This window comes from Ovis aries, chromosome 20, assembly GCF_016772045.2.
Source record: "Ovis aries strain OAR_USU_Benz2616 breed Rambouillet chromosome 20, ARS-UI_Ramb_v3.0, whole genome shotgun sequence".
Classification (NCBI taxonomy): domain Eukaryota; kingdom Metazoa; phylum Chordata; class Mammalia; order Artiodactyla; family Bovidae; genus Ovis; species Ovis aries.
In genome coordinates, this window is record NC_056073.1 from 19247326 (window position 1) to 19261238 (window position 13913).

The 13913-nt window shown below is 43.8% G+C and overlaps 1 protein-coding gene, 1 long non-coding RNA gene and 1 other non-coding gene across 4 annotated transcripts in view; 2 read left to right on the plus strand and 1 right to left on the minus strand.

The window, feature by feature from the left end:
- CLIC5 (chloride intracellular channel 5) overlaps window positions 1-13913 on the minus strand; it is a 166122-nt gene that overhangs the window by 108040 nt on the left and 44169 nt on the right. The window contains exon 1 of one of the 2 annotated variants that reach the window (XM_004018860.6): window positions 1962-2354. The exons of the other annotated variant lie outside the window; for it this stretch is intronic. Coding sequence (XP_004018909.3) covers window positions 1962-2024 — 63 coding nt within the window. The 5' untranslated portion in view covers window positions 2025-2354. Of the gene's footprint in view, window positions 1-1961; window positions 2355-13913 lie in introns of those variants that run through there. 2 annotated transcript variants of the gene reach the window in all.
- Window positions 2473-5601, plus strand: LOC105603723 (uncharacterized). The gene is made up of 2 exons (XR_001023007.4): window positions 2473-3483; window positions 4443-5601. It is a non-coding gene; the product is annotated as an uncharacterized LOC105603723 (long non-coding RNA).
- LOC114109757 (U6 spliceosomal RNA) lies at window positions 5853-5959 on the plus strand. The gene has a single exon (XR_003586336.1). It is a non-coding gene; the product is annotated as a U6 spliceosomal RNA (small nuclear RNA).

The following is a 13913-nucleotide window of genomic DNA, read 5'->3' on the forward strand; positions in this document are numbered from 1 at the left end:
TGATTTCTGTGCTGACCAAGAAGGCCTGCCTGGCTCTCATGGATTGCTTTCTTTTAGGAAGAAAAAAAAAAAAAATGACAACACGGGTACTTTAGAATTCTTGTGGGCACTGGGGGCTGCTAAGTGAGCTTTTTATACAAATGGAGAAAACCTCCAAGTTGCCAACCTGAAACTCAGAAGGTATGGGTAGAATGAGCTTCTCACTTAGGAGCAGGGCAAAGGGCTCTTTTGGTTCTAAAAGAGTCAATTTGTGTTTCAAATAGCTTTCAGGAACTTGACACTGTGAAACTACCTGCTCCCAGGGAATCTGAGAAAGTCCTAGAATAGCTTTCTTCAAGAAGAACAGCAATACTCCTTGCTCTGTGAAAGCTCTCCGTATTTGCTCCCTAGACCGCAGGCCTGGATGCCGGGGGTCAGGGCAGCCCCGGCCAGCTCTGAGTCTGACACTACCCAGTCTGGGAGGATATGACCTCTTTCATTACCTGGGTCTGCCAGAGAGCCTGAAAATCCTTCCCTGAGGAGTCCCAGAAACCAAATGAGGGTGACAGTGATGGAAGCCACATTTGGGGGAAGAGAAATAGGTCCAGGAAAGTTGTCTTACTAAAAACCAAATGTAATGTCTATGCATAATTTTGCAAAATAACCCCCCAAATGTGAAGCACAGCCAAAATATTTAACAAAACTTTGTGGTAGGCTGGGCCAACTGAGAGTATTTTTCAAGTGTAAGATAAGTCACAGCTCATTTGTTATTTTTTAATAAAATAAATAAAAATTACCGAAGACCAAAAGGTTGCTATCAGTGTCATATAGATCTTACACTTCCTGCGAAAATCTATTTGTGTATTTAGTTTGTAGATAAGGATTGTTTGACCAAACAAATTTAAAAGGCATGTATATTTCCATACATTTCCCCATGTATAAAGGGAAATATACATGTCTTTTAAATTCAGCCAGAACAGGCACCAAGTTCTCTTCCCTTCTCAGTTACCTGTATATTTCTAGGGAAACTGCATTCTAAGATGTTTGGTTTTTTTTTGGTTTTTTTTTCCCCCTTTTGTGAAAGTTCTCAGCGCTCAGGCAGCCTGCCGGCGGCTGCCCCTCCCCCAATTCCTGGCGACTCTGCACCGCCCTGGAGACAACTCTTCTGCGCTCAGGTTTCTCGGCTTCTGGAGGACCTATCAAATGTTTCTTTCTTATTACACTGGAGGACCGGGAAACGGTGCATCAGCCTTCATCCTTCCTCCTCCAGGTTGCAAAGGAAGAGTAGCAGCTTTTGACGTTAGACTGTTTCGGCGCAGGGAGCGAGGGGACTTAATGAATTCCCCCCGCCCCGTGTCCCCTCCTCCCAGTCTGCCTCAGGTCACCCTTTGCATTTCCTGATACAACCCCGCGGAAACACGCTTATGGCACTAATAATAATGTGGGCGAGTGGAGTGTTTGCTTTCCGCCTTGCAGATCACAGAACAAGAACACATCTTTGTTCCCTTTTGCTTTTCTTTTAATAGAGTAAAAGAGAGAAAGGAGGTTTTAAGAAATGTTATTTATACTTTGCCAAAGATCATATTATTAGTAATGCTTTCTTTTCCCCCTCTTCCTTCCCCCCGCCTTTTTAGAAGAAATCGTCATGGGTCCAGCCGGGTTCCTGCCCTCACCCTGCACCCGAAGATGCCCCTTCAGGACAAACCAAAATTGCGCCTAGGCAGGGTGACCGCCGGTCCTGCGGCAGGTTTGACAAACTCTCGGAGAAGACAGCCACCTGCCAGAATGCACCTGACTCCATCCCCCCCGGGAGCCCCGAAGCGAGGCTCGGGTTTGCAGAAAGGCCACCCCAGGGACCGCCAGGGCTAGGCTGCGCTCCCTGGGGAAGGTCGGGCGTCCCAGAGCGCTCGGCGCCGGGACACGTGAGCCTCGATCCCGGCTGGAGGCGCAGCAGGTGCGGCGGCGCTGGGACGCCGACCTACCTTCACGAAGAGCTCGATCTCGGGGTCCCGGTCGTCCCCGTTAGCCGTCGCCGCGTCCGTCATGCCGTCGGCGCCCGGGGCCAGCGTCCCGGGCCGGGGAGGCGCCACCTCTGCGGCGCCCGGGCCAGCGCTCCTGCCGCTGCTGCTGCTGCTGCCCGGGGAAGGCGGGGGGGGCCTACGGAGGGCGTTTATTTTTCTAGTTTCTTTAATCTATTTCCCCAGCCGGTGACAGCGGTGCCTGAGGGATCGATGTTCCGGGCGATCGCACGGAAAGAGAGAAGCCAGGAGAGGGCAGAGGACGAGGCGGACAAGGTGGGCTCGAGGATGGGCGGCAGGTCCCGGGAGCAACAAGTGCGCGCGCTGGGAGGTGTCACAGGATCCGCGCCGGGCGGCGATCCTGCGGCCGCCGCCCGCGCCCAAAATAGCCGGCGCCGCGGGGCGGGGTCAACCCGGCTGGCGGGAGGGGCTCCGGGCGAGCGCGGCCCCCGCCCCGCATCCCGGGCCCCGCGGGCGCGCCGCGGACCAGCGCCGCTACACCACCGCTGGGATAGGAGGATGTTCTGGGAAAGATAAAGGGGGAGGAAGTGTGAGAGGAGACGGGGGAGGATGAGACAGAAAAAGAGATGGCTTTAAGCCTTACGGTTCATTTAACGAAGCATCAGCTCCTCCAAGTTAACTCTCCTGCCAGCCCTTTCCACTAGGAAACCCCCTTCCTGCCTTAGGGATGCTCAGAGCCGGGAGGAGCTATGGGGAGCCGGGAAGAGAACGGAAGGACCCTGAAAACTGCATTTGCCATCCTCGTGCGGGATAGGTTAGAGTAGGGCTGGGAGAGGAGGAGGCGGGGAAGGGCAGGGTGCTGTGTAAGGCAGAGAGGCGAGCCAGCCAGGTCAGGATCCGTGTCCTTTAACCTCTGGGGTGTTTTGCTTTGCCCTTCTTTCGTTTTGTTTTATTCTTTGGCTTTCTCCTTTTTTTTTTTTTTTTTTGGTTTTCTATTTTATTTTATTTCTGTTCTCCTTTTTTAATGGCATATAATACCCATATAGGCTTCCCTTGTGGCTCAGCTGGTAAAGAATCCTCCTGCAATGCAGGAGACCTGTGTTCGATCCTCAGGTTGGGAAGATCCCTGAAGAAGGGAAAGGCTACCCACTCCAGTATTCTGGCCTGGAGAATTCCATGGACTATACTGTCCATATACTTTGGCCAGGTGATGCAAAGAACTGACTCACTGAAAAAGACCCTGATGCTAGGAAAAATTGAAGGCAGGAGGAGAAGGGGATGACAGAGGACGAGATAGCTGGATGGCATCACCAACTGGATGGGCATGAGTTTGAGTAAGCTCCAGGAGTTGGTGATGGACAGGGAAGCCTGGAGTGCTGCAGTCCATGGGGTCGCAGAGTCAGACACAACTGAGCAACTGAACTGAACTGAATATGCCTATGGAAAAATATGCATATCGAAAGTGGACAGTTCAATATATTTTCACAGTCTGAACTCATCCATGACACCAGCACCAGAGAAAGAGGTAAAATGTTAGCTGCTCACCCAGAAGCTCATCCTGGTCTCTCCTCTCTAGCTCTCCTCCCTCTCACAGCTGTCACCCACCTGGGGTTAACTCACTATCCCGACTTGTAATAACAGCACAGGTTAGTTTTGCCTGGAATCTTACAATAAGCATAGTATACACTCCTTGGTGTCTGGCTTCCTTTGTGTTCACCGCTGCACTGGTGAGGTTTATCTATCCTGCAGTGTGTAGTTGGAAACCACCCATTTTTGTTGCCACAAGTTATTTATCCATTCTCCCTCTGATGGATATTTGCATAGCTTTCAGTTAATGACTTCCATGGGGCTACTATGAACATTCTATCCAACATCCTTTCACAATACATGGACACTTTTTGTTGGCTGTATACTCAGGAGTGGGATTGCTTGTTTCTAGAGCATTAGAATGTTCTTCTTGAATAAGCGCTGCCAGCAGGTTTTCCAATGCAGCTGTACCAATTTACATTCCCATCCTCCGTTTCTTTTAAAAACAGGTGTTAAGTCTTTTGTATCTGGAATCTGGTCAACTTCTGTTTGTGTTCTTTGCCTTTTCTAGCTGATCCTATCTGTGCTCTGTCCTGCCTAACTTATAAATACATATTTGTTCCATGACTTTCTAAGAAAAAAATTAATCACTTAATAAAAATAAGTAACAGTACTTATTAGGTACCAGGCAAAAAATGCTAAATACTCTACATGTCTTAACTTATTTCATCTTTATGGATAGTGTTATTGTCCCAATTTTACAAGTGGGAAAACTGAGGCATATTTATTAATATTTAAGTAATTTGCCCCTAGTCATTCAGCTAGGAAATGATGGAATCAGGCTCAACTATTCTCATCACCTCTCTCACCTCTCTCAAACTTCGTGCACACTGGGTAAGGCACTTTGGGAACCAAAGGCACTGTGCTGGTCTTAATGGAGATTAAAATCTGTTTCAGGATAATATGCCCATGTAAAGAAAAACTCAGACTGCCACATGAATTGGGTAGATGAAAGGGCTATGTAAGTCAGCTTGCCGAGAGATTATTCATCATCATTGGAGTGGCCAGAAAGAAAGAGCTCATAGAGCAGAAGCAACTTCCTGAATGGCAGGCATCTGATCGGCAGAGAAGATGGCAAGGTGTCCTGACCACCATTTATGACAGGTTGTTTCCCCATAAACTCCAAGTGCAAATGTCTCCTGCTCACCAAAGGAAACAGTCGCCAGCCCGACTTGCAACCCTTATGGTACCCTGCAGCTTAATCAAGGTGGGGCTTAATTGCTCTCCTCCCCGGTTTCAGGCTTACATCACTGAAGCCTTTAGCTGTCACCTTCACAGCTGTGCATTCCAAGCCAGTGACTGCATACTCTGGGAAAGACAAGGTTACAGAGGGAGACGGCTACCTTCACTGCGTGCCGCACAGACTCATCACTTCCCTGTTCTGGACCGTGGACAATATTTGCAATAGTAATTGACAGAGGTAAATGACATTTTATGCCAAAGTGCCTTTGAGGGCTTTTTATTTATTTATTTTTTTCCTGAGTGAAGATGCTTTACACATGTGATTATTTTCTTGGCTATGAGCTTAACAATATGTGGTATGACCTCTATTTCCCCCTAATTCCAAACCTAACAGAGTTAAATTAAAAAAAAAAAAACATTCTTTACTTATTTTATTTTTGGCTGCACTGGGTCTTTGTTGCTGCACACGGGCTTCCTCTAGCTGTGAGCGGGAGTTACTCTTCCTTGCGCTGCTTGAGCTGCTCCTTGTGGTGGCTTCTCTTGTTGCAGAGCACAGGCTCTAGGCCTATGGGCCTCAGTAGTTGCAGCACGCGGGCTCAGAAGTTGTGACCCACGGGCTTAGTTGCGCCGAGACAGGTGGGACCTTCTCGGGCCAGGGATTGAACTTGTGGCCCCCTGCATTGGCAGGCGAATTCTCTTCCACTGGGCCACCAAGGAAGTCTGAGAGTTAGCTTTTATTTCATCTTCTCCAAGTATCTACCACCTACTGAAAAATGGAACAGTTCCCTTTATGGACATCCCTGTAGATAACTGATAGTTTTGATATTATAAGCTTTCATTTAATAAAAAAAAATTCTTCTCTGGTTATAAAATACTTCTGGCCTATTTCTAGTTTTTAACTCCACATTCTGCTTCATTTCACAATAAAAAGACTTCTTTTTTTTTTTTTAAATAAAATGACTACCCTTTTACATTAAAGTATAATTGGTTAGGCAATTCTAACTTTCTTCAGAGAAAAGCACTTCTCTGACCATATAGACTGTACTTCTAGTAATCATAGTTTCACAAACTTGTTGCAAGTTTTGGATAAATCATTATTAGGCAAGCACTTCAAAAACATATTCAGTGCTCACTTTAGCAGCACGAATACTAAAACTGGAGTAACACAATGAAGATGAGAATGGCCCCAATGAAAGGATGATGTGCACATCTGTGTAACACTCATATTTTTGTATGATTGTTGAAATAAAAAATTTAATCTGACTGGGTTTTCAATATATTCGTATTCAATTATATGACATAAACGTGAAGGCAAAGGAATTTATATAGCTGTAATATCTCTATACATCACTTGAAGTGGCAAACTATGAACTCTAAGCAGATTAAGAAAAGTCAGGTATGCATATGGTAACCACTCCTAAACAACAGCTATAAAATGTACATGAAGAGATATGGTTTTAAAAAAATGTGTAAGTTAAAGTGTAATGGCAAGAAATACTCAAATAATCTAAGAGGAAAGAAAAAGAAAGCAAACAGAAAACTAAGCATCCAATGGCACGCTTAAATCTAACCATTTCGATACTTAAATTTAAATGGTCTAAACGCAACTAAAAGTTGGAGATCGGGGATTTCCCTGGTGGTCCAGAGGTTACGAGTCTGCCTTGCAAGTCGGGGGATATGGGTTTGATCCCTTGTCTGGAAGGATCCCATGTGCCACAGGCAGCTGGGCACATGTATGGCAGCACATGGACCCCGGGGCCCACACACCACAACTAGAGAATCTGTACTACAAGGAAAGATCCCACATGACCCAAGAAAGATCCCACATGCTGCAACTAAAACTTGACAACACAGCCAAATAAATAAATACTTTTAAAAGCTGGAGATTTTTGGATTGGATTAAAAACAAACCAACCAAGATCCAACTATGTGCTGTTGTTTGAATCTCACTTCAAATGTAAGCAGATGGGAAAAAAATACCACGCAACTGCTAATCAAAAGAAAGTCACTATATGAACACCAAACAAAATAGACTCCAGAAAAAGAAACTCATCATGGATAAAGAGGAATATTACATAATGATAAAAGAGTCAAGTCATCAAAAGCTATAACAACCCTAAGTGTGTATGTACCTAATAACAGAGCTTCAAGATACATAAAGCAAAAGTGATAAAACTGAAAGAGGAAGACAAACATGCAATTGCACTGGAGACCAAAACCCTCCTCTGTTAGAAACTGATAGCAGAAGAAGACAAAAAGTCAGCAAGAGTATAGAAGACATAAGAGTAACACTATCCAACAATTTGACCTAATAAACATTCCCGCACAACAGAATACACGCCATTTGCAAGTACTCATGGGACAGTCACCCTAATAGACCATATTCTGGGTTACAAAACAAACCTTAATCTTTTAAAAAAGAATGAAATCTTACCACATGTATTCTCTGGCCATAAAATAATCCATTAGACCAGTACTGATGGACCTGAGTTTGAGTGAACTCCGGGAGTTGGTGATGGACAGGGAGGCTTGGCGTGCTGCGATTCATGGGGTCGCAAAGAGTTGGACACGACTGAGCGACTGAACTGAACTGAACTGAAGATATATGGAAAGCCCTTAAATGTTTGAAAATTAAGCCTCAAAAATAATTAGAAAATATTTTGAACTAACTGCAAATGAACACTGCAGTTGCTTGTCAGGTCAGCCTCTTTGTGACTCTATGGACTGTAGCCCACCAGGCTTCTCTGCCCATGGGATTTTCCAGGCAAGAGTAATGGAGTGGCTTGCCATCTCCTCCTCCAGGGGATCTTCCCGACCCAGGAATTGAACCTGGGTCTCCTGCATTGGGAGGTGTGTTCTTCACCACTGTGCCACCAGGGAAGCTTACAAATGAACACAGAATCTATCAAAATTTGTGAGATTCAGGTAATTCAGTACTTAGGAAGAAACTTATATGAGAAGTGTTCTTTTTAGAAAAGAATAAAGGTTTCAAATCAATAATCTAAACTTCTATCTTAAAAAATTAGAAAAAGAATAGCCAGCTAAACACAAAGCAAGAAAATCAGGGAACCCCACCTCCACCCCTGGTCCATGGAAAAATTGTCCTCCATAAAGCTGGTCCCTGGTGCCAAAAATGTTATAAAAGATCAACACAATTTACAAACTTCTAGCTATATTTACAAGATAAAAAGTGTATTAAATTATTATGAAACAATGATCATCTTTACAAGGATATCAATATCTTACCTAATGCCAGGGTATATCATTAGTTTCAAGCTCAAACCTTTAGGTACCTAATGATATTTAGTTGAATCCACTCTTTCTGCCCAAGGTAGCTATTTACATAGGAATCGGTTTCTTTCATCTTTACATTCTCTACAGAGGATCTTTTGGACAATCTCAAACTGAGGGGACTGGCAGATTTTGATGACAGTTGCCAAAAGCACCAGTCATATTGTATCTTTGTGGGAGGACCAAGTGAGTGTAGCCAGAGAGAGGTGAGTCCTTCCACTTGCATGAGGTCACAGGTTGGGCTGTGCGGAGGATGGGGTGGGTTCCTAGTTCTGTTCCTTTATAAACTAACATTTGGGTGTGCCCCGCATTGCCGGTGACCTTTGTCCTCACAGCAGTCTGCCTACCTGTGCTCAGCAATGGGAGAGGCCAGGGAGTAGGCTGGGCTGAAGCCAAGAGTTCTTGTCAACAACTGTCATTTATCCCGTTGGTTGACTCATTACTCATCCTTCCACCAGGGTTTTGGGGATGCCACGCTCTTTCTAGAATCCTTTGAGAAAATGCAGCGTAGGTGAGCAATGGACAGTCTTAGCGCTTGCACTATCCCTCCATGGAATTCCTTCAAGGGTTGAGTCATGTCTTTCTCACAACGATTAAAGCTCCTTGAAGACAAGAATCCTCTTTTGCACTACCCACAGAACATAATGGCCCCTTGTTATCAACTTGCAAACAAACTGATAATATTCCCAGTACAGTGTACATGCTCATTAAATAATGGTCGATGGAATCAATTAATAAACAACTGTGTGTTGTTCTTTTAGCTGCTCAGTTGTGTCTGACTCTTTGTGACCAAATGGACTGTAGTTTGCCAGGCTCCTCTGTCCATGGGATTCTCCGGACAAGAATACTAGAGTGGGTTGCCATTCCCTTCTCCAAGGGATCTTCCCAACCCAGGGATCAAATCTGGGTCTCCTGCATTGCAGACAGATTCTTTACCACCTGAGCCACCAGGGAAGCCCAAATAAACAACTGGCACCTCTTTTATTCACATCCTCCTCCTCCTTTTGGATTTCTGTTCATATCATGCAAAGGCTAACTAGTGAAATGGGCCTTCCTGGTGGAGACTTTATAATTGTTCTAAATTTTAGGTGAAAAACAGGAAAGGATTCTGTAACAGTGATACTAGTTAACATTTACTAAGAGACCACCATGTGTGAGAATGCTAAATCTCTTATCAGCTCACTTTATCTTCATAATAACCCAAGGCAGTGCTATTAGTCTCATTTCACAAATGAGGAAGCAAAGACTTAAAGAGGTGAGGAACTTGTCCAAGGTCACATAAATAATTATAAACAACATAGCTGGTACTCTGACCCCGTTCTCTCCATCATTAAAGCCTATTTTCTTAACCACCAGGATTTACTAAGTATGTGAAGTATGATGTTGTTGGACGAGATTGAAACGCTGATAGAGATTTAGAAATGGCTTATTGAAATGGTAGGATCAGTGACTGGCTGATCTTAGATAAGGAATGACTGGATTTGGGGTCTCTGGAACCGTAAGAGACACACAGACACAAGCTGAAAAAAGAAATAGGGACCAAGAGGGAATCAAGAATAAAAAATACCCATTCATTGGAAGGACTGATGCTGAAACTCCAATATTTTGACCACCTGATGCAAAGCACCAACTCCTTGGAAAAGACCCTGATGCAAAGTTTAAATAATACTATTTATGAATATACATAATGCAACCAACATACTGACCAATGCATAAACAAAGGACAAAGAGCCCTTTTGTCTATAAGGCAGTGCTACATTTCAGTCAATTTCTCACTTGATCTTTCACTTAACAAGATAGCTGCTATCAGTAAGGAGAAGAGGAAGCAGATACACATAGGTTAGTCAGGAAACCAACCACAAACCTCTAGAGCTGGGGTTTGAATCCAGATCTGCTTGACTCCCAAAAGTCTACTTTTAGTGACCTCAATAACTAAGCACTATTTAATTATTTTATTATTGTATTTAAATGCACAGAAACATGAGAGAGAAACAGAGACAGAAAGAGGAAGTAAATGCCCAATTTAGAAGTGAAGGCTGAAGATTAGCTACTAGAGCATTAAAAAGCAATGCTCCCAGATAAAGAATGGAATTTGTACCCTGTGATTACCCTGACCCATGTTCAATGGCCTTCATCCTTTGTCTGATTGTCTCCTTGTCATCGTATCAGCTCTTTAAGCTACATAAAGAACTATTTTCTGAAAGGCAAAGTATATTATTGGGAAAATTATCAATTCTTTCTTGGAAATAGGCAGAATTGATCAAAATGAGTTGCTACTATTATCTTTAAGGATTTCCCTGATGGCTTTGCAGGTAAAGAATTTGCCGGCAATGCAGAAGAAGCAGGAGTTGTGGGCTCTATCCCTGGGTTGGGAAGATGCCTCGGAGGCAGAAATGGCAACCCACTCCAGTATTATTGGGAGATCCAGGTTTGATCCCTGGGTCGTGAAGATCCCCTGGAGAAGGGCATGGCAACCCATTCCAGTATTCTTACCTGGAAAATCCCATGGACAGAGGAGCCTGGGGGCTATAATCTATTGAGTCACAAACAGTCAGACATGATTGAACAAATAACACTATTATTTCAAACATCAGCTGTCTTAAAAGTGGGAGCAGCAATAAAAGTCAGTTCCTCTCCTAGAACTCTGGGAATGTATGTGTATGTGAGTATTTTGTTTCTTCCCATATATTTCCTTGTATATCTCTTTCTCTACTTGAGGAACTCAGAGAAATAGAACATAATATTTCTGTGCATAATTACCTGGTCACAGCTAAGCAGGTACAGAAGCAATTTATTTCTGCAGCACAGTAATAAGTGATTCTCTTTAATCTATATTTAGAGGGGAAGATTTAATTCTATTTTTGTCATATATTTTCTCCAATCTTGTGCAACCTTTTATAATCTGCCAGGAAGATTAACCCTACTCCCACAAAGCTTGGACAGAAAAATCCTAGAGTATTACCTTGAATTGTTTCAATTTCCTTCTTCCAGGGAGAAGACAGAAAGCACTTCAAATATCTCACTTTAGTTAAATTCAGCAAATACGCCCTTGTTGGCCTTTCTGTGCCAGGCACTGCCTTTAATACTGAGGATGAATTTTTGAAAAAGACCCAGCCTCTGTCCCAGAGAACTCACAGCGCCTAACACAAGTGCGTGTGTGCATAGGGGATGCTCCCATTCTTCAGCCCTTCTAGTTGAGTAGATATAATGTGTTTGTTGTTGTTGTTCAGTTGCTAAGTTTGTGTCTGACTCTTTTGTGACTACTGGCTAGGTTTCTTTGTCCGTGAGATTTTCCAGGCAAGAATACTGGAGTGGATTGTCATTTCCTCCTCCAGGAGATCTTCCTGACCCAGGGATCGGACCCATGTCTTCTTCACTGGCTGGTGGATTCTTTACTGTTGAGTCACCAGGGACCCCAAGGAACATAGAATTGAAGTAGATCTGATAATATTGAGAAAAGATGCTCATTTCCTACATTTTCGTGACCAGACAGCACTTGAATCTTTACCAGTTGATTCATAAATGCGTCCTCTTCCATTGAAATAGTCACAGCCAGGGTTACTTCATGTTCATGTTCCTTTATCTATTGACTACTTATTAGACACCAAATACTCTTGGAAACACTGGATGTACCTTGGGGAACAGAACAGTCGATCATAGCCCTCGCGTGCTGGGTCTTGCAATTCATGGTGGGAAATAGAATAAACATATAAACAATAAATAGGTGTATAGTTATAAAAAATGATCAATATTATTTGGGTTACAATGCTGAAGAATCACAGTGAGGAATAAGGGAGTCTCTTTTGTAAGGTGTCCCTGAGGTAGGCCTCTATGGGAGGCGACATTTAAGCCCAGATGTGATTGATAAAAAGGGACCAGTCATGTGAAGACTGAAGGGAAGAGAGAAAGGAACAGAATGTGTGAGGGCCCTGAGGTAGAGAGAACAAAGCATTTAATGTTGAGGAACTGAAGGTCTAGCTTGAAATTCTCCATGCTATCCCCTGTGTAATATGGTAGGGTCACATTTTTATCTTTTCCTAGTAACTACATTATGCAACCATTGTAATTTCAATGCCTTGCAGTAGAAACTCTGCCCAGAGATTTTCATTCAGTACAAAGTTCTAGCATGAAGAAATAATGACAACTCCATTGACTGTATATAGAATTTGCAGCCAATCACTGTCTGTATTGCTCTGTAAAGATGCATAATTTCCTCAGTTAAATATACTTTGGAAAGGTTTGAAATACAGCTCTATATGAAAGACAGACATAAATTTAAGACTCCTTTGCAATATCCATTTTTCACCTCAAGATCCCTCCTGCTTGGTTCTGCTCACTGGCTGCATCTATACTAAGCTAGTGGGCTTCTCAGGTGGCCCTAGTGGTAAAGAACCCAAGTGCCAACGAAAGAGGTATAAGAGACACGGGTTCGATCCCTGGGTCTCAGAGATCCCTTGGAGGAGGACATGGCAACCTACTCCAGTATTCTTACCTGGAGAATCTCATGGACAGAGAAGCCTGGTGGGCTATATCGATTTTGCAGTCACAGTCGAAGGGACTTAGCATGCACGTATGCACACCATGGAGAAGATGGTAAACCCACTTCTAAAGGCTGATATTTTATCTGATTCTATGTTTTAAAAAAATGCATTGAAATTGATTTAATTACAGTGAAACTCATTCTGTTTTTTTTGTTTGTTTTTTTTTAACCTTGCTCTTTTGGAATCTTGTAAACTCAACCATTGTTACTTCTTCCTCTCATAAAATCAAGTCTCTGAGTAAACAGAGCTGAATATGGACCCAATCACTGGTCCTCCATCAACACAGCACAGGGTTATTACGTCACTAGACACCAGACTTATTGCCCTTAACTGAGCCTCTCAATGTTTAGGGCCCAAAGGGACAAATGCTGACCTAACTTCTGTCTTCCTCACCGCACCCAGCTCCCCATGGGAAGTCATCAAATTAAAGGGCAGAGGGATGCAAAACAGCCACACCAAAATGGTCTGGCCACGTTCACCAGTCAAGGCCAACTCCTCTGCTCCTTCCGTCTGGTCTCAGGGATGGTGTGGATCCAGCCAAGTGGATGCTGAAACCGCTCAGCACCCCTCACCCCCATCCTGGGAGGCTCCTGGCAGGCGGAGCTGCTCACCACTGGGTGATCATTTACCCTGCGGTGAATAAGGCCGAAGGGGGTTCTGTCTGCATAATGAACAGTACCGACGTTCTGCATGCACCTGTCACTGATGAAGACAAAATATCAGAACCATATAAAGGGAAGAAACTTGCTCACACTGTGCACGCATATCCACAGCTCTCATTTGCTGACATTTGAAGATCTGTTTGCAAATAGATGGGAAAACAATGGAAACAGTGACAGACTTTATTTTGGGGGGCTCCATAATCACTGCAGATGATGACTGCAGTGATGAAATTAAAAGATGCTTGCTCCTTGGAAGAAAAGTTATGATCGGCCTAGACAGCATATTAAAATGCAGAGACAATACTTAGCCAACAAAGGTTCGTCTAGTCAAGGCTATGGTTTTCCATTAGTCATGTATGGATGTGAAAGTTGGACTATAAAGAAAGCTGAGTACCAAAGAATTGATGCTTTTGAACTGTGGTGTTGGAGAAGACTCTTGAGAGTCCCTTGGACCACAAGGAGATCCAACCAGTCCATCCTAAAAGAAATCAATCCTGAATATTCATTGGAAGGACTGATGCTGGAGCTGAAACTCCAATTCTTTGGCCTCCTGATGTGAAGAGCTGACTCATTGGAAAAGACCCTGATGCTGGGAAAGATCGATGGCAGGAGAAGGGGATGACAAAGGATGAGATGTTTGGATGGCATGAGCTTGAGTAGGCTGTGGGAGTTGGTGATGGACAGGGAAGCAT